Here is a 27,966-nt window from a genome sequence, read left to right on the forward strand (position 1 = left end):
GAAAAACCACGGAATTTAAAAAATGTTTTGTGTCGCAAGATCAAGCACTCACATGCACCGGGAAGAAGAAGGTGAACTCCGGTGGACCTTGGCGCAGCAGCAACACCTGGTGGATATCGGGCGCACAACCTTAGTGAATCCCGGCAGACCGAAATCCTCGTTAGACAAGGCACCGCGGGATCACGACTTGACCGGGTAAGTAAATCTGCCCCAATGAGTCAACGGTAACTCCAATCCCCCAACCAAATTGGGTCTCGGCACCCAGATCCCTAAAAGTGAAACATCTGAAATTGGACTATAACATGTTTTGCTACGAGTCAACCGAAAAGTGAAGGTGGTTTTGCTTTCCCAATGGACTCACTAGAACTGCCCCAAAACATGGCATCCAAAATAGAATCCACCAATGTTAATGAAGCAGATAAAGTTTCGACTCACAGCATCTGATTTAGTCTGTTTACCTCTTGGCCAGGGGCTTCTAGTGTTTTTTTCTGTGTACTACGAGCAGAACAATAAAAAAAAATGGAAGACCCAGAGTGATGCCATAATGAAAACAAAATAGTCCCCATTGGGCTTCAAAAGAAGTGAACAAGTTGTGTTTTCAGGACTTGTCTGGCATTTTTTTCACAGAATTTGTAACAAAGCCTCTAGCATTGATGTAAATGTAGGCTTAAGTACGAACCAAATCCACACAGGACTGTCTACAACTTTTCGTACCACCTCAGAACGAGAAAGGCCTCTAGTTGCGCTTTGACGATTCGGATAGGTACAATTGAATAATTTTAAAAACATTGTTAGCGGTAAATTTTTCACACCGTTTTTCATGTCAACTGAAAGCGAATGAGATTCGCTTTCAAAGCCTACGGGCGCCAAACGGACACGGAGACAGCTGCTTTTGGTTTTGCACCCCATGTTTACAACAGCTAATTGATATCAATTCTTAGTCAACCCCTTTGGCTGTAAAATACTTTCCCATAAAAACTTTATTGTGAAATTCCAAAATTCCAAAACAGCATATGTTAAATTGGGAGCTCTCACTCAATTTAATATATAGGGGCTCATTTACTAAGGGTCCGAATCGCGCACTTTCCTCGGATTTCCCGACGATTTCCAATTTGCGCCGAATTGCCCCGGGATTTTGAAGCACACGATCGGATTTTGTCGCATCGGCGCCGGCTTTCACGCAACAGACAACCCAACGGATTCGGAGAAACCGCAGAATTAAAAAAAGAATTTGTGTTGCAAGATCAGCACCTACATGCACCAGGACGAAGGGGTGAACTCCGGCAGACTTCGGCGCAGCAGCGACACCTGGTGGATATCGGGCGCACGGACCTTAGTGAATCCCGGGTGACCCGAATCAGGGTCAGACAACGCGCGGCGAGATCGCGACTGGACGGGGTAAGTTAATCTGCCCCATAGTTTAACTCTGGATATAGTTTCCTCCGCTGGAATCATAAGTGATCGGCTATGATTGAAAAGAGAAATTTGTTTCATTTTCCTACAGCGCCCCGCCTGGAGAACTTAGGTACTGCAGAGTTGTAAATGGAATCGAAAAACAGTCTACATAGACCTACCGGGAGCTCTAAATAGATGTGGTTACTAAATAGTGGACCCCCATATTTACGAGTTCCCTAAAAGGGTATTAAAAATTAAACATGTCTCAGTTTAAATCATATTTATAGCATTTTAAAAGAAGTTTTGCAGCCATTTGTGCATTTCTCTATTATCTGGTAGCTGGATAAGATGGTCTCCCGGTAGATGGCTATAAATAATGATCTTGGCTCGCACACTGACAGAGGATTTGCTACAGTAAAGCAACACTCACTTTCCCTATGGTATAGTTATGGCTATACAAGCCTGCGGTCTCCCCTATGGCGTAGAAAACAAAACTTTAGTTAGCGCTATCACCGACTGTAGCCTCTATAGAACCTACAATAAAGGGCGGAGGAGGCTGACACATCGCCAGGCGTCCCCTATGATCTATCGCACTGAAAATACATGTGAGCGTCAGCCGGGCTCCCTGACAAAGAATCTATCTCACGGACAATACAGGGCAGAAGCAATAAAGAGAGGAACTGCTCTTACACAAGATACATCACATCGGAAACAGGGGATGACAGACAAACCGGGGCCTTGTATTCACACCTAATCCAAACTATCACACATCCAGAGCCGAGCACCGGGAGGTGAGATCTCCTATGGATAGCTGTAATATGGAATATACAGAGGCTAACGTCATGCCCGGAGAGACGCTCATACTCTATAATGCAGGAGAGCTAATGTGACAGGAGATGTGAGCCAATCTCATAGTCCACAGCAGGGGAACCTATGTGCCGGTGCCCCGCCATTCACCCAAATATGATATAGGCCTATGAGAGAGTGAAGAGGGCAAAACAACAACCAATGGAGGTATGTTCTAGACCTCAAGGCCGAAGAAACCCATCATTGCCATATAATGGAGGCAACTGAGTATTTCTCCTACACTTTAAGTGGTTTATTTGTTTTTAAGGTACTCTGAAGGGCACACCGGACAAGCTGTATTACATTTGGCTCAAGCCTCCCCCACACCGTTAACACCCGTGATTGGTGCTGATGTAATCGGGGAGCGATGATCCTACATAAAATGGTGGCATGCATACGCTGCAGGTATTTAAGCGCCACCAATGGCTTTGACAGTGCTTTCCGCCACCTTTTGTGGATGTTTTATTGGGTTTTCCAACAAAAAATATACAACATGGCAAAAGATGACAATACACATAACAATAACATTCCATAGAACTGTTTCTAATGATGTTCCGATTGTGGGTGTTAACAGTGAGGATGAGGGCACATCCCTACTAATGAGGGCACTAATACTGATGACTATGTGATATGGAGGCACTATGAATAATGGGGATATTTGGGGGAATTATTACTATCAGGTGCTAGGAGACTGTTATTTGTATGGGCACTACTAACACCCTGGGAAGGCATGAGAATTTGGTTAATATGCACTTGAACTAGAGCTTCAAACCTTTGAAAGTCTTCCCAATGCCCCCACTATATTGAATACTCCACAAATTACCTAGACCTTTCAAGTACCCCTTGTAGGAATGGTATAGTACCGTCATTGACACATATGGGATATCTGGGACTAGCACTATTCAGTGGGCTGTAGTTTACATTTTTGGCATCAAAAAATCACTGACTTTTTGCTGCTCCTTGGACCTGTTGGATCAGACTGTTTGGATAGGGGATAACAACCATAGTTGGTAAAATCCCTTTAAGGGAATCAGTCAGCAGGCAAAACTGCAGACAGTGTTAGGCATTGGTCCTGGACATTTGTGAGATCATACCTTCATATGATGTTAGTAGCTGCAAGATTGAGAATAAATGGATTTACATTCCATGTTTGTAGTTACTCCACTGTATTGGCCTGACGGTGTGTGTCCTCACACTGCTGTGCTCTGTGCCCTCTGTATCGAGCAGCTTCACTGCCCCTCCCCTCTACTGCTGTAGTAAACAACCAGAGCTCTGTTGTAACTAAGAGCTGAGGGGAGGGATTGTAAAACAACAGAATTCAATCAGCTAAGAGTACAGCAGTGTGAGGAAAATCCATGTGTGAGGTTACAATACCACGATCGGTTATAAGAAAAATTGGGGAGATTTAACAGAAGTGTCAAAGAGCAGAACTGGTCTAGCTGCCCGTGGCAACCAATCAGAATTCATATTTCATTTTCGAACAGATGTTTATAAAATGAAAGCTGAGCTCTGATTGGTTTAACAGTTTTACCTCAGACACTTCTGATATAGGGCGGCACGGTGGCTGATTGAGTAGCACTTCTGCCTTGCAGCACTGGGGTCCTGGGTTCGAATCCCACCCAGGTCAACATCTGCAAAGAGTTTGTATGTTCTCTCCGTGCTTGCGTGGGTTTCCTCCGGGTACTCCAGTTTCCTCCCACACTCCAAAACATACTGTTGGGTTGTTTAGATTGTGAGCCCCATGGGGAAAGGGACCACTTTGTCATGCTTTGTGCAGCGCTGCGTAATCTGTGTGCGCTATATAAATAAAGAATTATTATTATTATAAATCGTCCCCACTATCCCTATATAACCCATATTAATGATAATAATTAGAAGAACAATCATTAAGCCTTAAAAAACATGCAAACCAACGCAATAGATTGTTACAAACTGTCAATGAATTTCTTCATTTTCAGCCATTTATTAGAAAATTGCATCTCAGCCAGAATGTGTGGTCGTACCCAAAAAAAAATAATGACTAATTGCTGAGACTTAATTAGAGCTAATTACAATGCTGAGGGCATACCACTATATACAGCGAGTATATCTTCTGTCATGTTTCTATGTTCTGCTATGACCCCTCATGGTTGCCCATACGACTGGCACCTTGGCTCCTTGACATTGTGTTCTGGTTGCATGGCAAGTACAGTACCGTTCCTTCTATCTGCGATGGAAATACAAGAATGAACAAATTCAGTGTAGGATGTGTTTGAAGGACAGAGCCCTACGCTCTATGATTGACTCTATCCTCTAATCCCGAAACCGGTTGCACGTTACAGATCCTCCATCGTTGACTTGTCACAAAAATCTTTTACACAAATGACACAGAGCGTCGATGCAACCAGGCCCGCCTCGGATCTCCTACACAGCGGATCTGTGCACCCCGGGAGATATAAATGGATCCTTCATGAAAACACAGAGCTTAATTACAGGAACAATGGCGCAATTACCACCAAAACACAGTCTGCGTTATTAAATAAAGACGCAGCCGGGAAGCCAAGACAATTTGTGTGTCTCTCGCCTTCCCCCCTCCACTGGCGCAGATTGAGAGGTGATGCCCACGAGGAAAATAAATTATGCTAGGGTTAACTCCTGCAGTGCTACAACACAAGCCAGACAAGATTTACGCTTCCATACGACTTGACTAAATTCACTACGTTCTCAATCAACAAACACATCAGATTCCTTCAAACCCTTCTCGAGCCAGGATCCGTGTGCGGAAGACGATGGAACCGTCTTATCGTCCCTGAAAGAACCGTCTTATCGTCTTTGACTATGTAAGGCAGGAGACCACCATTGGTTATTAGTGGAGTCCTGGACCTACAGAAATATAAATATTTGGTTGAATCTAATGACTATGACAATATTTAAGGGGTCGGCCATTTTGACTCAGTTTTTTTTGTAATGTGTGTGTGTCGGTGGCAGGATATTAGGTAATATACCAATATACAACCACCATTAAATGTTCTTTTCCCTCATCAGCCGCCGTTCATGTCCATAAAATGGCCGGAGATGGAGAGTCATGTGATCTCCTATCTGTCTCTAAGGCTACATTCACACTACAGTATGGGGGACGTATATACGGCCGACGTATATATGCGGCCGATATATGTCCCCCATACACTTCTATGGGCTCACTGCCCTGTACGGGAGCGGTACGGTGCAGCACACATGCGGCACCGTACCGCTCCGTAGCCCGGGGAAAGATAGGACATGTCCTATCTTTCCCCGTATTACGGCGCCGTGCGCCATTACTTTCTATGGAGAGGGGCGGGGGTGAGCTGCGCTCACCTCCTCCTCCTCTCCCCGCGCTGCCGTGTGCCCGCCGTACTACGGTGCGGCGGGCTCACGGCAGTGTGAATTTAGCCTAACAGTGTGCCTTCCAGGATCTTATGATAATATTCATCAATACAAACTTCAAGGGGTTGTCCACTCTCAGCAAATAATTGATATGGTTTGAGTAAGGAATGGTTATACAATTTTCCAGTACACTTTCTGTAGCAATTCCTCACAGTTTTCTAGATTCCTGCTTGCTGTCCTGCTATAGTAGCTTCTATGGAAATCTACCCATGATCATGTGATGGACGCACAATCCATTAGTATCACAGAGATTAATCCGAGCGTGAACGGCTCATGCACCTGTGTGTCCATTTCTATCCAAAGGAAGTCAAAGTAGAAGCTTCCTATAGAATGACAGTAAGTAGAGATCTAGAAAAACCATGAGGAATTGAAACCGAAAGAATATTAGAAAATTGTATTATATTGTATTTTTATTACTCAAAAAATATAAATAATTATTTGCTGAAAGTGGACAATGTCATAAAATTTTTGAAAAAAAATTGCTCATGGACAGTTTTGGGATGGTCAGTAATGTCTGGCTGATGAGGTAAAAGACTGGAGGCTTCACTTTACATCATCAAGAAAACGACACTGAACTATTAATAGATGTATATTGGTAAATTACCTCATATTCTGCACCCACCACCACCACCACACACACCCAGTTACGCACACATTACAAAAAACATGAGGTAAATTGATGAGGTGAAAGACAGGAGGCTTCAATTTACATCATCAAGAAAGCGACACAGAACTATTAATAGATGTAAATTGGTGATAACCTCATATTTTTGCCCCCCCCCCCCCCCCCCACTTACACACACATTACAAAAACATGAGGGAAAATGATGAGGTAAAAGACAGGAGACTTCACCTTAACATCATCAAGGAAGCGACGCAGAACTATTAATCTATTAATAGATGTATATTGGTAATTACCTCATATTCTTGCCCCCCCCCCCCCCACTTACGCACACATTACAAAAACATGAGGTAAAATGATGAGGTAAAAGACAGGAGGTTTCACTTCACATATCACAAAAGCGACGCAGAACTATTAATAGATGTATATTGGTAATTTACCCAATATACTGCCCCCCGAATTTACACACACATTACAAAAACATGAGGTAAAGTCGCCAACCCCTTTTCACTATTATTACTTAGATGAAGCTGTGCCTTGTCGGGTGAGAAGAAGACCTTTCCCCACCAGGAGTTGGGTAGAGCAGTGGTGCTGGAAGAGGCAGGAGGGTAGCCGGGGAATAATCACTTCTTTCGTTTTTTAATATATTATTCCCAAATAATCCCGAAATCCTTTAAATTTATGTACATTGACCTTGGTGCCAACATTTATGGGCATAATTATGTAAACTGGATTGTGTGGGTGATTCCACCAATTGAGAAGACACGCTTGTGGACTATTTCTGGGTAGGGGGTTGTATGGTTTGTCAAATTGCATGTAATTAATTACTGCTTATTACAACACTGAGGGCATAGCACTATATACCACAAGTATATCTTCCATTATGCTTCTATGTTGTGCTATGACCACTCATGGGTGCTGATACGACTTGGCACCCCTTTCCATTCCATGTTGCCTGAAACTCCCAGAAAGTCTCTGTCACAGGACAAGTGTGATTTACGCTTTATCGTTGCAGTACAGGAGGCAGAATAGGATGTGACATCACCCTGTCGGTCCAGTCTTCCCGCCTGCAGTCAAAATGTCTTACATTTACGAAGAGTTTATCAAAAATTGCTGCTGGGTAAAGGAAAAAGATAAAAAAAATCCAAGTTCTGAAATGAGATTATTATCAGTAATAAGTTCTCCATCTAGATCTATAATCTATCGGGCCTCCCGGGACGGCTCATTACCCCGATTCATCTCTGATATGAAGAGGTTATGGACCCAACATTATCTATGAGGCCTATGTGTCGGGTTATTGTTTTATCTCCTGTATCTGCTTTGTCTACCGGCTATAATGGTAATGACCGGGGCGAGAAATGACAGGGACGTGAAATCCAATTCTCTCAGATCGGTCCGTCCTTATTGGTTGCTTTAGGATACAATATATAGAAGCCTTAGTACCTTCCGGCTGATAAGTATTGACCTTTCTTAAGAGATTGTTAATAGCTGCAATCTCCGAAGGGTGGACGCTGTCAGAATTGATATTGCCGTAGCGTAGCTTGGCCGTTACGATGTGTAAAACTGTTAAACACCCATCGGTGATCTCGTTTCACACCTCCGATAACACCCAAACTCGCGTCTATAATCTGACTTCGTGCATCCAGTAATGTGACTCTTCAATTCTGCTTGTCATTGAATCCATAGAAAATAATGCGGCTCCGAAACGCGTGGGATCGCCACGACAATTGACTTATTCTTTGAGGCCGGTTTTATCGGCATTCCGCAAATACGTTAGCTGTTACATGTCTAATTTTAATACAGGGTTAGCAAAATTGACCGTGGCATTGCTTACCATTCTAGATGGAGGAGAAAGCGGTCGGCGGCGCAGCCAATTAAATTATGAATGCGATGTGACGTCTAATAAAGCGACTCTGAAGATTTAATAACAGTCTATGAAATAACAAACAGCAGATGAAAGGGAATAGGCCCAATGCTCGCATTCACACTACAACAATAGACAAGCAAAGACTTTATTTTCCCCCACACAATCAAGGCCTTGTATTGTTCAGATTTAGGAGCTTGTTAAACAAGTCTGCGTTAGTGCTGCGTACATACTGCCTGCCGCCGGTCTGAAGTATAGAACATAAAGAGGTAGACGGATGAAGCAATTATACATATACATTACTTCAAGAGGAGGTTATTTAACATGGTGGTAAGGTGAGGAGCCTACATATTCAAGATGGGAGGCAAAGGACTAGATATTACAACCTGATCTGATTTTGCCCCTAATGATGCAAACAAATCAAAGTGTATATCATGTCTCTACTGTGACATCACTGTGTGTATTATTCTTGTACTGTGACATCACTGTGTGTATTATCTCTGTACTGTGACTCCACTGTGTATATTATCTCTGTACTGTGACATCACTGTGTGTATTATCTGTGTACGGTGACATCACTGTGTGTATTATCTCTGTACTGTGACATCACTGTGTGTATTATTCTTGTACTGTGACATCACTGTGTGTATTATCCTTGTACTGTGACATCACTGTGTGTATGATTCATGTACTGTGACATCACTGTGTGTATTATCCATGTACTGTGACATCACTGTGTATATTATCCCCTGTACTGTGACATCACTGTGTGTATTATCCCTGTACTGTGACTCCACTGTGTATATTATCTCTGTACTGTGACATCACTGTGTGTATTATCTGTGTACGGTGACATCACTGTGTGTATTATCCCTGTACTGTGACATCACTGTGTGTATTATCCCTGTACTGTGACATCACTGTGTGTATTATCCCTGTACCGTGACATTACTGTGTGTATTATCCCTGTACTGTGACATCACTGTGTATATTATCCCTGTACTGTGACATCACTGTGTGTATTATCCCTGTGCTGTGACATCACTGTGTGTATTATCTCTGTACTGTGACATCACTGCATGTATTATCCCTGTACTGTGACATCACTGTGTGTATTATCCCTGTACTGTAACATTACTATGTGTATTATCTCTGTACTGTGACATTACTATGTGTATTATCTCTATACTGTGACATCACTGTGTGTATTATCCCCTGTACTGTGATATCACTGTGTGTATTATCCCTGTACTGTGACATCACTGTGTGTATTATCCCTGTACTGTGACATCACTGTGTGTATTATCCCTGTACCGTGACATTACTGTGTGTATTATCCCTGTACTGTGACATCACTGTGTATATTATCCCTGTACTGTGACATCACTGTGTGTATTATCCCTGTGCTGTGACATCACTGTGTGTATTATCTCTGTACTGTGACATCACTGCATGTATTATCCCTGTACTGTGACATCACTGTGTGTATTATCCCTGTACTGTAACATTACTATGTGTATTATCTCTATACTGTGACATTACATGTGCATTATCCCTGTTTTATAACATAGTAAATTGTATCTCTGTACTGTGACATGAATATGAGATCTGCCTTTGTCTCAGGACATCACTGTGTGCTTCAGTCTGTCATGGAAAACAAAATAACCGTAAGCCTTTCATGGTTTGGTCTTGCTGCTGATGGATGAGAAGGTGGAGTAGGGCCATATTTCAAGTTATGCCACTGAATCTCATGGTTACTTGCTACAACTCAAGACACTACTGATACCTATGTTATCCTCAGGTAATGAAGGTAGACAACTCATTCAGGACCATCTTCCATCTGCCAGAACAGAAGACAGCTACACAACAGGTTTTTGGAGGACTAAAGTTTCCATTCATTTCAATAAACACCATGTAATACCTCTTACCTCCTGCGGGAGTGCTGTAGTGCAGACTGAACATTTGTTTTTTTCTTGCATAATGTTCATCTCTGGGGCTACAAATAGTCATTTGGCCATTATTGAGGTATACACTGTGTACTTTTTCTTCCAATTACATTCATGGTTTCCAAGCTGTGCTTGTTGACAACCAATTAGGTGTTAGCGTGGTTCAGAATTCAATTTTGTAATACCGTCTGATGGCGGCACAGCTCATAATGAATAATTATACATAGTAGCCATTTGATATAAAACATCCAGGTAATGAAAAACATAATCCAGTTACAAAATGTACTGAATCCTTAACAAAAATTAGCATAATTTGCATAAATGCGAAAACAAGAAAACTCCAAATGTACGACACAGAACTATTCCGCTTAACTTAAACATGTGAAAACTATGAACGCCATGAAAGTGTGCGCATATGTCGCGCTAACAGAATGGTGCACAGTTTATCTGGGCATATGGAGTTAGGGGACTAGGAGAAGCCAATGTCACTGTCTATATCTGGGCATACAGTATGGAGGCAACGTAGATGTACACGCGCCAACATCATGCTGGCAGAGCGGGGAGTATTTGTGCACACAATATGCAGGCTGTGAATACGTGGGTGCCAGTAGGAAGTGGGCATCTGTGCCTACAATATACTAGAGCAGAAGAACGTGAAGAAGCCTAGGGAGATGATTGTACCTTGGAGCATTGGTCTACAAGGTGGAGATGTCATACATGGTCATTGTGGGGGTTAAAGGAAACCTACCACCACGGATTTACCTATTATGGTAGATCCGGTTGTAGGTGCCTCTAATGTCCCCTTTATCTTTTTTAATCTTTAATTGTGATAATATGCTAATTTACCAAAGAGGCTACTGGGGCGTGGAATAGCTGGAGCTGAGGCTACACGGCACAGCTACTCCATGCCCCAGTAGCCTCCTTGATCCTTCTACCCAAATATCATCGCCCGCAAAGCCACTTGTGCAGAACACAGGCCGCCGGCTGCGTGGTCTCAGGTCCGAAGCCAGAGCTACTGCGCATGCGCAGAACACCTACTTAGATGCGCATCTCCTCGTAGCTGTGAGCTGAAGATATCTGGGGAGGAGGATCAGAGAGGCTATTGGGGCTTGGAGTACAGTTTTGGCGCCGTGCAGCTTCAGCTCCGGCTACTCCACACCAGATAAAGTTAATGGGGACTAAAGGATTAGCCCTTAATAGGGCTATCCTTACATAAATTAGAGGCATCTACCACCAGATCTACCGTAATAGGTAGATCCGTGGTGGTAGGTTTCCTTTAAGAGGCTCTGCAAATGTTGGGCAAACGAACAGACAGCTACGTTCTTCGTAATGTAAGTGAAGACCTTTGTCAAGTGCCCGGATTCTCCTACTTATGTAAGCTATGAGCATCGGTGGACACGCGACATCTGGTGAGGGATCTGAGACTACCGATGTAACAGGATTATTCCATTCAGTAAACAGATATGGAAGGTTCTTTGAGGACAGCTTGTCTCCAGAATCGGTAACGTTCAGATTTCTGAATGAGCTAGCACTTACTAAAATGGCCTACGATGCCCTTAGAGCAACCTCAACAAAGAAACCGAAAGAAGAAGATTTGCCTTTTCCGATCCTCTCTGTATGTTGTCTCAGAGTGAGAAAGAGTCTCTAGATATTTCTACTCTTCTCTGTTTTCTTCAGTTTTAGCTATAGGCCGGACATCGTAAAGGCTCTGAAAGGATTATGTGTTCTAGTAGTGGGTTCCTGTTCGATAGGAATATCTAGTTATATTCTTGAAGGCCACTAGATTCCTTGTGGAGACCACCAACAGGCATTGGGATTTCAAATAACCATGCAATGCTTTCTGGCCAAAAATCTATTTGGATAAACACTCTTTCAGGAGCAAGAAATCTATTGGCAGTAGCTACCCTATAAGTCAACATTCGACCACCCTTGCAACATGATCATGAACATTTGAGAAAACTACGTTCTCATCAAAAGAGACCCTGTAGATATCTGGTTGATCCTACAGAGCAGTTTGTTTCCTTGTTAGATGAGAGGCCTGTGATCTAGATTTCTCTTCTTATGGAGACCATCACTAAGGACAGGGTGTCTGACAATAGTTAGACAATAGTCCTTTGAAATAGGTCAGACAATAGTTCCTTTGAAAAAAAGAATCTACATAAGTTCTCTACGTGAAGAAGGTTACCACCCAAGGCCACCAAATGCAGGCAGCCACCCTTTAACCTATCTAACCTATCCTTATATTCTTGGCATATTTCCTGATGCAAAAGCCAACAGGATGCAATGTGGTTCGTAGAATTGTCTAATATGTACGAAAAATAGGACATTGCCTTCTCATACCTTATTTGCAGCATCTTTGTTGGTGGTAACCTTTGGGCAACCAAGACACAAAGCCGAACCATTGTATGCACTATAATAGTCGAAAACAGTGTCCACCACATCAGAATAAAGTACATCCTGTGATGTCAATACTAGCCCACAAAATGTGCCCTGTCTACATAAACGAGGGGCAGAGGTAGCAGTTCTGATGCCTAAGTGGGCCCAAATGCTGGCCACCAATATTATCAGGAACCCACGGAAGGTGAGGGACCCCGTTATAGATTTTCCATGAGGATTAAAGTGTTCCTCAACACTTTTGTGATGCTACCCATGGGTCCTGTCTGGAAGGTGAGGGATCCTGTTATAGATTTTGCATGAGGACTAAAGTGGCACATCTGCCCACAGTTCCTCTTTTGTGATGCTACCTATGGATCCTGGCACTACACAACAGCTTGTTCCAAACCTTAAAACCTGTCAAGAGGCAAGCTTCAGCCAAAGCCTACGGTATAGCGTCTTTATAGTGTCAACGCTCTTGCATAAGTAGCCACAAACCTCAAAGAGTCCACCATCTTCATCAAGGACTTATCAAGGTAAGTCATAGACTTAAAGGGGACTTTCTCTTGGTCCCAGCAATGTTTTGATTCTTAAGTTATAATTTTAAATGAAATCTGACAACAGAAAAGCCATCACTGCAGATTATTTCATGCAATATTGACTTTCATGAAGGATTAAATAAAATAAAGAAAAAAAAAGAAAATCATGGCTAAGCAAAAGCGGCTTAAAGAGTGATCATCTGTAATAAATATAATGCACACGTCTATGATAGGAATAATGGATGACTGGCTAATCCATTACTGACTATCGGCTAGGTGGGCATTGACCCCTCGTTGGATTTATGCTCCTCCCAGTCCACCTATTGCTCGGCAATCGATTAGATCTGCCTGGCAGTCCTCAGATTGGAGCGCACAAGGGACAATCTATTGATCAAGGTTTGATTAGACATGTCTAAGTATCATTAGTTCTGAGTGCGGTCAAGAAGATTCATTGTTTGTAAAATGGACTGCTGGAAAATAGGATTGCTGCCGGCTAGATCTATTGATTTCAGAGGATAAAAGACAGGTAGGTCCGGTATAGGAGGGTAGAGGTGTACGCTATGCTTACAGCCGAGTACAGTGCACCTACAGTCAGCTTTTATGCAGAAAGTTAAATGCACCAATCGATTCGGGGATTAGATCTGCCAGCACTGCGGGTGTGTATCAATGGACTAGCGAGGGAGACATCCTGCCTGGCAGCATTGGAGCTAATAGATGCTATACTATTCAGATGGCTGAGAAGTATAAAGTATATATAGGGTCTGTATACATAAGATCTTATCAACTATTATCTGGTATGTTATTAAGGTCTGCCCTTACCCTGGAGGACATGTTCTGTCCAGGGCTATACAGATAAGCTATATAGATTCTGTGTAATACTTTCTTTAACCTGTGGTGGCACTGCAGGAAAAGTGAACACTTATTGGGGGAGATTTATCATACACCAGCGCCAGAGTATTTAGACGTTGAATTTTAGGGTTCCCCATCTGGACCATATAAGTAAATTCTTGCAGCACTTAGGGAGCCCTATAAAAGACTGAACGAAGAGCCACTTCATATAGAAAGAAAAGAGCTGGCACTCACCAAGAGCCACTTGGTTTGAGGAACTTCTGTTGAGGTTGACTCAAGCCATGGTTGTATGTCATGATTGCTCATGGAGCCTTTTTTGGCAGCTGAAGTGCTGGTAGAAAGTTAAAGGGTTGGATCAACCCGTAGAATGATCTTGAAAATTGGTGCTTGTAATGAAACTACCTCTTAAAGGTTAAGGTACCCTTGTTCATCTAGTTCTATGATGCGACACATAATTTTCACCTCTGCCCGTGATGCTATGTTCCCCAAAGCCAAGAACTATAACCTGGAATACAAAGCGTTAGTGTTAGTCCTTCAGTAACCTTCATGAGATTGTGATACCTTTTAATGGCTAAGTGAAGTATAAGATGTTACAAGCAAGTTTTCGGGACAGCTTAGGTCTCTTTATCAGGCATAAATCTGACCTAAGCTGTCCCGAAAGCTCACTTGTAACGTCTTATACTTCACTTAGCCATTAAAAGGTATCAGAATCTCAAGAAGGTGACTTTATTTGACCTATGAAAAGCAACAGAATTTTCTTCAACTGGCTAACACGGCACAAAACTTTTTTTCTCCTCCAGAAACGGCATGCTTATTGCTGATTGGACAACGCTGCAAAGCAAATTTTTTTACAGTACGATGTTAATGACCAAGGACTAAAGGGATGTGAATTATAACAAGGAGAGACCCATGTGACATTAATTTCACTTAATGTCACATTAACACAGCCCTCGCTAAGGAGCGGGCCTTTAAAAAATCTTCGAGACAAAACGCTGGAAATAACAGTCTTTGGTTAAAATTAGCTGTAATAGGCGGTGTACACTATTCACTCAGCTCACTTCAGACCGCCACCAAACAATGACACGGAACAATGTAGGGGACGCAGATGGAGAACAACAGAGAGGTAAGAAAGCCTAAGTAGGACATGGAGAAAGATGGCTGACAATCTCACCAATGGGATAAAACATAAAGGAAATAATGATTCCGATGAAGCCTCCATCTTTCCTAAGCTAACATTGTCATTATTTTAGGCTCTCTACTGTCATACGGGTGGAGTCATTGTGTGTTCCAACCCAGAACCTCCCTTCTCACAATAGCAAGCTTAATAAGCATTGTTTCAGTATCCAATAAGCTAAATTTGGCTCTCTACTGGGTGGGGCCTCTATCAACCCGGTGGTAGTGGGGGCGTTGATCTCTATAGGAGGTGAGCGGCCATGCCGCAAACTTGGGCCGGTCTGGCTTGGTCACGGTACAGTGAGACACAGCACGCTGACGGCACCGTGACCATGAATAATGGAAGTCAATGGCAGCAGTCGAGCCAGGTCTACAACTAATAGGGCATAATATGGATATACCTGTGCATGAAAAGCAAAAATTGGTCAATCACCGGAGAGGAAGGTCGTAGAAGTCCTCACCTCCCACCAAGAAAAATGGTGTGGTGTATGGTATTGTATCCCATGTCTATGGAAATGAATGGAGCTAACACCAACAACCCATGGGCTGGTAAGACGTCATTTATGGAAGACAACCCCTTTAAAATGGCACTTCACCCAAGAGACAAAATGTGGTTTTATAATGGACATGACTGGTCAACACCCCAGGTGCGCTGTTCTCTCCATTTATATTCACTACAGCATCGGGTCTCCCCTGAAAAGACCGCTAACCTCTTTCAGGAAGCTTCAAGTTCAGGTTTTAAAGATTTTGCCTTGTTTCATTATGTGTTTTTAATTAGTATTTGTCAGTGAAGATCGGTTCATATTTATGTGAATGGGAGCTCAGTTACAGTTCCCCATTGCCGCCACTGTACAATAGATGGAGCCATCTGCTTCCAGGATCGATCACTCAGAAGTTGATTGAAGAAGATTCTTGACGTTGGATGACCACCACTCATATACTGATAACTAAATATGCTCATTAGGCTCTCTATTGTAAGATAGGCCAGGCTGTTGGTGGCATCTTAGGACCACCTACCTTACTGTAAAGAGCTTAGCTAATTGCTCATGAAGGGTGAGGGATAGAGAAGAAATTCCAATAGTAGAAGACATTCCAATTAGTGGAGTAGCAATAAGAGTTTGAATGGGTGGAGGCAGTGTCTGGTACTCTGGTCAACCAGAGTACCAGAGGATCCTCCGGTGGACCCAGGCTCAACCCAATACTGAAACCCAGAGGTCCATCAGAAAACACCACAATTTGGAGGCTGCTAGAGTTTATTTCCTTGGGGTTAATGAAGAGTGGGCCCCAAAAAGATTTTCTCTGGTGGTCCCAAGGAGACACTGGGTGGAGGTGATGTAAGACCCTCTTTAGTAGAAGTTTCTAGAAGTTTCTTGTCAACGTTCTAGACTTTCTAGGGCCTTTTAGTGTCAAGGCTGGTGTATGCCTAAGATGTGGCCAACGATCTTCAGACCCTCTGGGTAACTGGTCCCCAAACTTTACATTTCTTTTTTGAAATATTATGATAAAATGAGTCAAGATTCACGTAAGATTCATCGAGAAATTGGCAAGTGTTGGCATGTACCACGGATTTCCCCAGAGCCATGCCCGTTACTTTTTACAAATCTCCTCTGACAGTAATAGCTGATAAGAGACAGAACGACCCCGATGATGAATACAAAGGACTCTGTCGAAGAGTAGAGAAATAATTAGTCATCACTCAAGGCGGACGCTTAAGGGACGGCTGGGCTTATTAGTATTATCCTCACATATGACTGTTTGTTTAATGTCTCTGTGCTCGGAGTTGCTGTGAGCGCTTACCTTGTGTTTTATTGCTTTCTATTATTCCGCATGTACCGTATTAAAGCTTTTCTCCGACTAAAAAGTATCAGTCAAGTGAGTCAACCCTTTAAACAAGTCACCTGTGCTCCATCCTGACAGATCCGGTTCTGCATTATAACAATTTCTTTTCGGAGTGAAGTTTCCGGAATCGTGTAATAATATTTTATCATTTAATTAGACATTAACATGCTGAGATAATAATATTTGTCTGTGTAGGCTCCGGTGCAAAATCGGCAATAAGGGCCCAACCAACCAATGATTCTTATTCATAATATGGGATTCTTCTTATGTGGACATTTAGCCTTCCACAGACACGAGGTTGGAGTGTAATTTGCATTGCTATGTCCAGCTAGGAATTATAATCGACTAACGCAGACGTAAAAAGACAGCTCCATCCTCTGTGTAGTGGCTGTAAGCCACTACTGCAACACCGACTCCGACTGTACTTACAGCCTCCATCCACTATCTGCTTACAACTCAATGCTCTCCACATTATGATTCCGAAACAGCTAATTGGTGTAGGGGCCAGATGTTAGCCAATGCCCATCTTAAACCGATGCCCTGTCCTGTAGATAGGTTATCAATTATAATTCCTGGCCAACCCATTCCTAGAGCCGATTGCACTAACACTGTCCAATCAGGCTTAAGAGAATCAATCATTAATCAAGGGTTAAGCCTTGATATTAATTTACTAAATTATTAGCATCAACTTTAAAAATTATGCAAATGATGGGGGGTGTTACCAGAGCTAGTGAAGCACTGAGGGGCTCTTGAAACACCCCCAGAGCCCTTTAGGCTCATTAGCATAATTTTCAACGTTGATATTAGAAGGTAGGAGGTCATGGATAACAAATTTAAGAAGACAACAACAGTCCCGGTGCCTGGATCTATGGGTAGATGCCCCTGGATGGATTTTGATGGTATTTTTTCTTTAATATTATTTTTTGGTTTCTTGAGGATGCAATGAAACAAAAAAAAACTTTGAAAAAGTCTTCATATCTAGGTGGTCTTGCTCCTAATGGCCTGCTTATTGTTAAGATCTTATAATAATGGCTTACTCCTTGTTAGGATCAGAGCAATGGTGCCAATTCATATATCAGTACATGAAGTGAGAAGATGTGAGTGTTAGGCCTCACACACAACCTCTGGCTAAAACTAATTTCATGTATAGGGATGGACAGACCCGAACTGCAATGTTCACGTCTGTGCCAAACATTGCTGGTTCTGGTCCCTGAACCTGGACTTCAGACAGAAGTCCGGTAAGACATTGGGGCTCACCCCCACCGGTAATACCCACAGTCCGTCCAGACGGGAATCAAGGGTGTTAACCTTTTAAATGCCACCGGCAAAGTCTCGAGCAGCATTTTGCCTAGGATTGTCGCTTCTTGTGACGTCATCGGATTCTAGGGAAAGTGGTGGTGGAAATGACGCTGGCATTGAAATGCTGTTGGAATGCTTAAAGGGTGATGAGTGGACCGCCGTCAGTATTTAAGGAGCTGGAACTAGCAATAGGCGTCAACACTGATATTGGGTGTAACCATTGGTGTTCACGTAACCAGACCAAACTTTTGTTCTAAGTTTCGGCAAACTGGAACCTGAACGGGTCCACTCATCACTACTCATGTGCATTTGGTATTAGTGGATCGTGCTGAGGTCTATCGATGGCTGGAAGCAAGGAAGCAACGCCCCATAGAGGCACCATGTGGTAGCACACGTTGGAACACCATACCCTGTGTAGTAGAAGAGACTACTTTAACCACAGTAAGTCCAAGGTCATCGAGAATGGGTGATGCTCACACAGGACGCTGACCCTCCCAGCTCAATCCATAGTCATTCTTCCCTCCCGGAATCCTAAAATGCATTGTGTAAAATCCGAAGGAGGCCTCTAACTCAAACACAATGCCTGATGTATCTGCAGGTCAGGAGAAACATCTCATTGTACATCTGCAGTGCCTCCCTGAATAATTAATACAAATATTAAAATAGAGCTGAAGTAATCAGATTTACCGTAAACAGCCCGGCATCGCAAGCCGCAAGTCTACTGCAAAGGAAGGATTTGCTGCAAAATGTAAAAGTAAATGATTCTGCCGCATTAACCCCCGTGACCTGCGTCAAATGAATTTATGGCTGTGTAATCCACGTATGTGGAGGCTTCATCCCTTTTATTCCCGCGTCGCCTTTCATGCGGAATTTCCGACTTCGCATCTTCTAATGCGATTACGAGTGGAATATTCCAAGGTGACAATTCGGAATTCCGAGCCTCTCTTAGTTCAGGAACTTCGGCTAATTACTGCATCCGGGAGATGGATGGCGCTTATTACATGTGTAAATTTTTACGACATGCTTACCGACTGAATAAATCAAACGGAGGCAAGAGTAGCGGTAATAAAATTCCTCTGATAACAGCATTTGTCTGGGCTGTGGCGTGTATAAATTCTGCATATTTATCTGTCCTTTCATTACCCTAATTAACCCTTTTAATACACCAAAGGGGGAGGCGCCGCCACGCTACGAGTCATGTGACTGATCGGCTCTGAGCCGGAAGCGATTCTTTAATAATACAATAAAAAATTCCTGCAAAAGAAATCTTGATAATGTTAAATGGTTAACTTGTGCAGCAGTAACGGGAGAATTGAATTAAATCCGCGATAAGTGCGCCACAACTGAGAGGTTAACAAGATTTAAAGGGAAGGAAAATCCGATGGTTATGAGGTAGACGAGGCGGGATTCTTCGATGTTGGGATGAAGAAGCCTTGTAGGCCTCAATTTTAAAACATTCATGTTGGAGACCTGAACCCAGGGGTGTGGTTCGGTTTGTTCCACGGTAGGTAAACTGAATCCAAGATTGTATTGATTATCAAATTGGTAAAAATTCTTTTGACAAATATCTCACAATGGGTTAAAAACAATTCAAGAAGAGAGGTTCATTTCAACAATCACCACCGCTCCCCTTCCGAGGCTTTGCAGGTCACCTGCTGGTCTCTACCGTCAAGACCAGTGATTGGCTGAGCAGTTGCCTTCCGTGTCGAGACCAATGGGGATCTAGACAACCTTAATAGCATTGAAGCGAGGGATTTGGGAGGTGAGAATTGCTTAATTTATTTATTATTTTAACCAATTTTCGGCTGTTTATTAAAATTTTTTTAACCTATTTGAAAACCCCTGCACTTGTTTCTATTGCTTAGCTTACACATTATTCAGTTCAGTGCTTGGGTGAAAGGGGTTTTACAACTAAGAAACCGTGTCCATGTTAGTAAGATGCAGTGGGGAGATGTACATAGCCAATCACTGCTCTCAGCAGTTCTGAGATGTATACTGTACCATTGAGGCCAGAGACTCACTAGCTTATGGTCTCCATAGAGGTTTTTTGGGAATGGTCATCATGCAGAGAGAGCACACAATGGGGCTTATTTACCAAGGATCCGTGAATCGCATTTCCGCTGGACTTCCCAATATTTTTTGGGATTTGCGTCGCTGTGACAGGGATTTAGCAGGGGGATTGTGTCGCACGCGATTGTATTTTGGCGCAGTGGCGTCGGCTTTCATGCGACAGAAATCGGGGACGGGCTGTTGGACGATCCGACTGATTCGGACTGAGCGCTAGATTTAAGATTCAATTTGTGTCGCAAGACAATGCACTTACATGCACCAGGAAGAAGAAGGTGAACTGTGTCGGACCTGAGCGGGGAAGCGACACATGCAGGATATCGGGCGCACGATCTTAGTGAATCACGGCAGATGTGCATTCCGGTCGGACAATGCACTTTCAGGGATCGGGTAAGTAAAAGTGCCCCAATGGGGCACATTTACTTACCCGGTCCAGTTGCGATCCAGCGGCGGGTTCTCCGACGCTGATTCGGATCCGGCCGGGATTCACTAAGGTCCGTGCGCCGATATTCACCAGGTGTCGCTGCTCCACCGAGGTCCGCCGGAGTTCATTGCTTTTTTCTGGTGTATGTGAGTGCTTGATCTTGCGACACAAATGGCTTTTTAAATTCTGCGGTTTGTCCGAATCCTTCGGGTTGTCCGGTGGCCATGCCCCCCGATTTCTGTCGCGTGAAAGTCAGCGCGATTGCACCAAAATCGATTGTGTGCGCCACAATCCCGTGAAATACAGCGCAAAGCGGAAATATTCGGGAAAAACCCGACGGATTCGCGGCTGCGGACCCTTAGTAAATGTGCCCCAATGTCTCAATGCACCGCAATGAGCACGTAGGGAGACTGGAGGGGTAAGCAGCACTCAATCCTCCCATCTCCACTCCACCCAAAACGGGATGCAAACCTTCCTTAGAGATGCAGCCATGCAAACAGATCTCAGGGGAGAAAGTCATTAGCAGTAGGTCTCTATAGTGGGACATATCAATATGTAGGGTGTACACTATTTGCTTAGCCCACCGTATATAATAATCATACATCACTAACATGATGTCCAGACGACTTTACGTGTTGAGGGCCCACATTTAAGGCTTGTGGCCTCTGTTGCTGCGCTGACACAGAGCGTTTTAAACTGCAATCCGAAGGCTTCCCACGTAACCCTATATGGGACTAACATTACGTTTTCCCTTGTGTTTATAAAACGTGTTGGAAGAGCGAATGTTTCCTCAGCATGTGATCACGGTTGGAGTCTTTGTATTGTGGCGAAAAAACGCAATCAAAATGCACAACCTGTGTTATTTTATTGTATTTTTCTTTAAAAATGTCTCCTGTCCTCGTGACTGCAGGATCTGACTACATAAACAATTGGCTTGTAGGTGACATGGCAGATCAAGTGGGTTATCTTACAGCGTTTGTCTTAAAATTATTATTTTGTCCCCGTCTGACTACAAAAACGGTTCGTTTGTAGTCTGTAACCAAGGTGATATAAAAAAAGAAAACTTAGAATCAATTCCAGAATTCATTGAAATGACTTTATGTTATGGTGTTTTTCTTTAAGGGTCTCCAGCCCACGTGACTTAGCGATCTGACAACACAATAAGTTTGTGTGTAGTCTGTAACCATGGGGACATAATGAAGCCATCACTATGTAAACTCAGTGAAGATTTATTGAAGTGAGGTATTATTGCTACTGCTGTTTTTCTCCTCTGGGTTCTCAGTCCCGGACTAGGGGTAATCAGAACATGTCACATGTAGGGATATTGGGTTTGGATTATATTTGATGACTGGGCGAAATAATTCATAAATATTAAAAGTCTTAGCACCTTGTTCACATTATCAAAACAGTAGAGAGTCCCAAGGAACAAACAGAATGATGTCAATAATTTTTCAGCAAACTACATTGGATTTAAACACTTATGATTCAGAGGACTCCCCATCGCCAAAACCCAATCGGGCCACCTAAGAGGCTATACTTAGAAGGATGTTGGTAACTTCAATACCATCCAGGTATAAAAGGTGTACACGTGCATCCTGACGCATTACCAGGATAAAGCCAACCAGGTGTCTTTTGGCCTCCATCAGGCGAATATAGCTTTATTGTGTCTATATGTCCAGTACAGGCAGTCCCCGGGTTACGTACAAGATAGGGTCTGGAGGTTTGTTCTTAAGTTGAATTTGTATGTAAGTCGAAACTGTATATTTTATAATTGTAGATCCAGACAAAAAAAAAATTTGTCCCCAGTGACAATTGGAGTTTAAACATTTTTTGCTATAATGGGACCAAGGATTATTAATAAAGCTTCATTACAGACACCTTACAGCTGATTATTCTGGGACTATAGTAAAGCATTCAGAAAGCTTCACCACAGGTCAGAGGGGTCTGTCTGTAACTATGGGTTGTCTGTAAGTCGGGTGTCCTTAAGTAGGGGACCGCCTGTATAGGGCTGCAATGCAGTCTGTAAGAGCCCAAATCTTTCTATGATCATTGCGCATGCAGAAAGTCGATGTCCATGACCATTCGGGACCATTCAGGAAATATACACCAGTACCCTCGGTATACTGTCGGTCTTGATGGTAACTGTATACATGTGACCTGCCAGTAACTGTGTAGGCATCTATATGTATAAGGTGTGTGAGTTATATAAAAGTATATCCATCTCTCAGAGTTCCATGACCATTCCGAAAGAACCTCACCACAACTTGTTATACTTCTGCTCTTGAAGGCAACTGTACTGATGTGTCCTGTTTATATCTGTGTAGGCATCTATATGGGTGATGTGTGCAAATATAAAGCCATATACAATATCAGTATATCCGTATACTTGTTATACATCCAGTCTTGAAGGTAACTCTACTGATGTGTCCTGTCCAAATCGGTGTAAACATCCATGTGGGAGAGGTGTGTAAATATAAAACCATATATAACAACTGTATATCCATCTCTAAGGAGGTGCTGAACCATTCGGAAAGAACCTCACCACATCTCGACATACTTCCAATCTTGAAGGTAACTCTACTGATTTGCCCTGCCCATATCTGTGTAGGAATCCAAATGGATGAGGTGTGTAAATATAAAACCACATATAGTAACAGTATATAAATCTCTAAGGAGGTGCTGAACCATTCGAGAAGAACCTCACCACATCTCGACATACTTCCAGTCTTGATTTGCCCTGTCCATATCTGTGTAGGTCCCCAAATGGATGAGTTGTGTAAATATAAAACCATATACAATAATAGTTTATGCATCTCTAAGGAGGTCCAAGACCATTCAAGGAGAACCTTACCACAACTCGTTTTACTTCCGTTCTTGACAGTAACTCTAGTGGTGTTTCCTGTCCATATCTGCGTAGACATCCATATGAATGAGGTGTGAAATATAAAACCCTATACAATAACTACATACTCATCCCTAAAGAGGTCCTGAACCAGTCAGGAAGAGCCCCATCATTACTCGGTACACTGACGTTCTTGAAGGAGGTTCTAATGATGTGACCTCCCCATAGCTGGATAAACATCCACATGGATTAGACATCTTTATGTATATAACAGAATATTCTTCTCTTGAGAGGTCCTTGACGATTAGGAAAGACCCTCACTGATACTTGTTATACCAAAGTTCTCGAAGGCAACTCTATTGATGTGTCCTGTTTATATCAGTGTAGGCATCTATATGGGTGATGTGTGTAAATATAAAGCCATATACACTATCAGTATATCCGGAAGTCCTGAACCGTCGGGAAGAACCTCCCCACATCTCGGTATGCTTCCAGTCCTGAAGATAACTCTACTCGTGTGTCCTGTCCCAATCTGTGTAGGCATCTCTAAGGAGGTGCTGAATCATTCGGGAAGAACCTCACCACATCTCGATACACTGACGTTCTTGAAGGAGGTTCTAATGATGTGACCTCCCCATAGCTGGATAAGCATCCACATGGATTAGACATCTTTATGTATGTAACAGAATATTCTTCTTTTGAGAGGTTCTTGACTATTAGGAAAGACCCTCACCGATACTTGTTACACCAAAGTTCTCGAAGGCAACTCTACTGATGCGACCTGCCCATAGCTGTGGAGGCATCAATATGGATGAGTGATATATATATATATAACAGTATGTCCTTCTCTAAAGACATCCGTGACCATTCGGGAAGACCCTCACCACTCCTTGGTAGCCGGGCTGTCACGTCTTGGCAGGTGACAAGGCTGAATGTGAATTTCAAGGCTGCAGTAAATTGTGTATCACAATAGTTCCCATCGCATGGGCGAGATCTCTCAGGGTTCAGTGAGAACCAGACAGGCGTACCATAACGGAGGGACGGGGCGTTAACCCCCTGCGCTACTAAGGTGGAAAGTTACCAGACGAGTGAGTGACTGGCATATTTACAGTGTATAAGAAAAGCTCTACGACTTATGGAAGGTCACTGGTCCACACGTAACACAACATACCCGTCCCTCGGGACACAAGATAACGGGTTCCACCTACAGTACATTGTAATCCGTGATTTCCCATTGGAAATCGCTCCTGACACCTTCTATCACAACAATGACAACACCATCTTAGCGAATCCCACCACTCACTCACAAGACGTCCATTAATCTCTCCAGCATTGGGATCTCAGGTAACAGTCTACGCAGTTCCTAAATGAGCAGCCAGACCTCGCCTTGGGCGGCCATGGAGAAGACCTCCGACACCTCCTCGGTGATACCACGAGACCTGACAACTCCCGTAACTGGGAGGCAAATTAACGGCGACTTATTAATTAAAAATCACTCGTTACGATGCAGACGACCTCAATAAACCTATCGGTATAAGGTAACGTCAGACCAAGCTGCGTACCCCTTGAGACATAGGCGATATATAGGTGTTGGGGGAGTAGCACAGTACCATGGGGCATATGAGGGATGTATGGGGAATTCCCAATTCTATCCCCAAGAGCTTGCACTCTAATCCCCAATCCATAAAACGGTGAAGCCCAAATCACAATTATTTAATATTACAGCTGAATTCATCAATCGTACAAAGCTTAGTTGACGAAACGGTTAACAGACTCCCCCCCCCCACCTTCCCCCGCCTCGTTATTTACAAGCTCATCATGAGTTTTTACAGGAAATCCTATTCTTGTTATCAGCTGAATAAACCGTTTTGTCTATCCACCGCCCCCGAAACGACCTGACCCTATTAACCCAACAAAAAAAGAAAAATCGGACACATTCCCGCCCCCCCCCCCCTTCCCCGTAAAAAGGAATGTGGCATTAGGAACACGATGAGGCACGAAAAAAACAACGCCACAAAAGAGTTTCTGTTAATCTGCCCCGCTAATTACCCTGGCGTGCGTCCCGCGGACAGCGTTTCACATATTTTCGACGTCCGACCCCCTCGGCAAAGTTATGCGCCTCCGTGTTCCTTCCTGTAAACCGGGTAGGACTGGTAGGGGTTAAGTTATGCAGACGTTAACAAAATAAACAGGTATGGAATAGATTGCAAGCTCTTGGGATCACATTCCCCTATAGTAGAGGCTTCGGATGTGATATTAGACGGTATCGCAGCGTGAGCAGCACTCGTTGTCTCACCGCAACCACCAGCCCCCGTAAAGTACAGGTGTCAATTTGTCCTATATACCAGGAGAGGGTGTGTTTGCATACATTAAGAGGTCCTCTGCACTACCCCCACCCACCCCCCTGCGAAGTCAAAACCCAAACACCCTGCACAAGACAATACATATTATACAGCATTGGAGGGGGTTAACGCATCGACCCATGTGTACAACCCTAAATCTATAGGCTCAGGGTATAGAAATGCCATAGTGAGGACCATCACAGACCTATAAATGTATATATATATATATATATATGTAAATGTAAAGGTATATAGATATCTGCTGCACATACACACACACATAGCTGTATATACAGTATATAGTCATGTCGATATGATGAACCTGCCATGGACTAGCCATATATAGATATAATAAGCAGATATTAAACAATATAAACCCCTCATCCTATACATCCATATAATATAAACCTAATACACCACATAAACAATCCCCCTATCAGACAGATATAAACAGCACGCAGCCCGTCGGAGCAGTCCGGATACTGATCGGATACATCCAGGGGGTACTTACGGTCATATTCGGACACGTTGGCCCCCGAGAAAGCAGCCAGGGTCAGGAGCAGGAAGGCTGCAAGATACATGATGGTCAAAATCCCTTCCCGGATAAGATGCGTCCTTTATCCTTCTCTCCTAGTGTCTTGGTTGTATATTCTTCGCCTGTGCCAGGAGGGACAGATGAGAAGATGAGGATCGGCCAGATTCTCCGGAGAGAGAAGGTATACAGATTGCGTTATATATAAAAAAATATATATATATATAAAAATCACGGCAATAATTCCAAGCGGAGCGAGCGGAGGAGCGGAGGGGATTCTCCCCTATACGGATAACAGCTGAACTAGTGTCAGGCAAGATATGATGCAGCAGTAGAGGGAATTAAATAGGGTACCAGGAATGGACCATGCGAGGCGGGCGGCAGGGGAGAGGATGGAGAGGATGCAGACTCTGCAAATGCCTGCGATTGTGTGCAGCTGCCCAGAGCTACAGAGCATAGCCAGCGCCGAGCCGGGCTCCTCCAATCTGCCTCCCGCTCCCCTCTCCTATGGGGAATTGTGGTGCGCTCTGCTCTGATCCCCTTGAGATGTGGAGGGGAGGGAGAGGAGCGGGGGGAGAGCATGTACAGGAGGAGGGGGGTGTTTTCTCTCTCTCTATGGGTAGAAAGTGGAAGAGATGTAATTCAGTGCTGCTAACAGCTGTGCGGGCATCACACTGTATGTACACGGATGTATACACACCTATATACTGTATGTACACGGATATATACACACCTATATACTGTATGTACACGGATGTATACACACCTATATACTGTATGTACACGGATGTATACACACCTATATACTGTATGTACACGGTTATATACACACCTATATACTGTATGTACACGGTTATATACACACCTATATACTGTATGTACAGGGATGTATACACACCTATATACTGTATGTACATGCATCTATACACACCTATATACTGTATGTACAGGGATATATACACACCTATATACTGTATGTACACGGATATATACACACCTATATACTGTATGTACACGGATGTATACACACCTATATACTGTATGTACACGGATGTATACACACCTATATACTGTATGTACACGGTTATATACACACCTATATACTGTATGTACAGGGATGTATACACACCTATATACTGTATGTACACGCATGTATACACACCTATATACTGTATGTACACGCATGTATACACACCTATATACTGTATGTACACGCATGTATACACACCTATATACTGTATGTACAGGGATATATACACACCTATATACTGTATGTACACGCATGTATACACACCTATATACTGTATGTACACAGACATATACACACCTATATACTGTATGTACACGGATATGTACACACCTATATACTGTATGTACACGGCTGTATACACATCTATATACTGTATGTACACAGATATATACACACCTATATACTGTATGTACACGGATGTATACACACCTATATACTGTATGTACACGGATGTATACACACCTATATACTGTATGTACACGGATATATACACACCTATATACTGTATGTACACGCATGTAAACACACCTATATACTGTATGTACTCGCATGTATACACACCTATATACTGTATGTACACGC

The 27,966-nt window shown here is 43.1% G+C and overlaps 1 protein-coding gene across 3 annotated transcripts in view; it reads right to left on the bottom strand.

Annotated features, from left to right (window-relative positions):
- The window catches only part of CADM3 (cell adhesion molecule 3), a 265,166-nt gene extending 238,283 nt beyond the window's left edge, over positions 1-26,883 (bottom strand). The window contains exons 1-2 of one of the 3 annotated variants that reach the window (XM_072115133.1): positions 26,709-26,883; positions 26,334-26,479 (exon numbers count right to left, since the gene is read on the bottom strand). In XM_072115133.1, coding sequence (XP_071971234.1) covers positions 26,334-26,403 — 70 coding nt within the window. In that variant the 5' untranslated portion in view covers positions 26,404-26,479; positions 26,709-26,883. Of the gene's footprint in view, positions 1-26,333 lie in introns of all 3 variants that reach the window. The other 2 variants (XM_072115132.1, XM_072115134.1) reach the window with 2 other exon arrangements.
- Between the last annotated feature and the right edge of the window lie 1,083 nt (positions 26,884-27,966).

The sequence above is a fragment of the Engystomops pustulosus genome, chromosome 7, assembly GCF_040894005.1.
Source record: "Engystomops pustulosus chromosome 7, aEngPut4.maternal, whole genome shotgun sequence".
Lineage (NCBI taxonomy): Eukaryota > Metazoa > Chordata > Amphibia > Anura > Leptodactylidae > Engystomops > Engystomops pustulosus.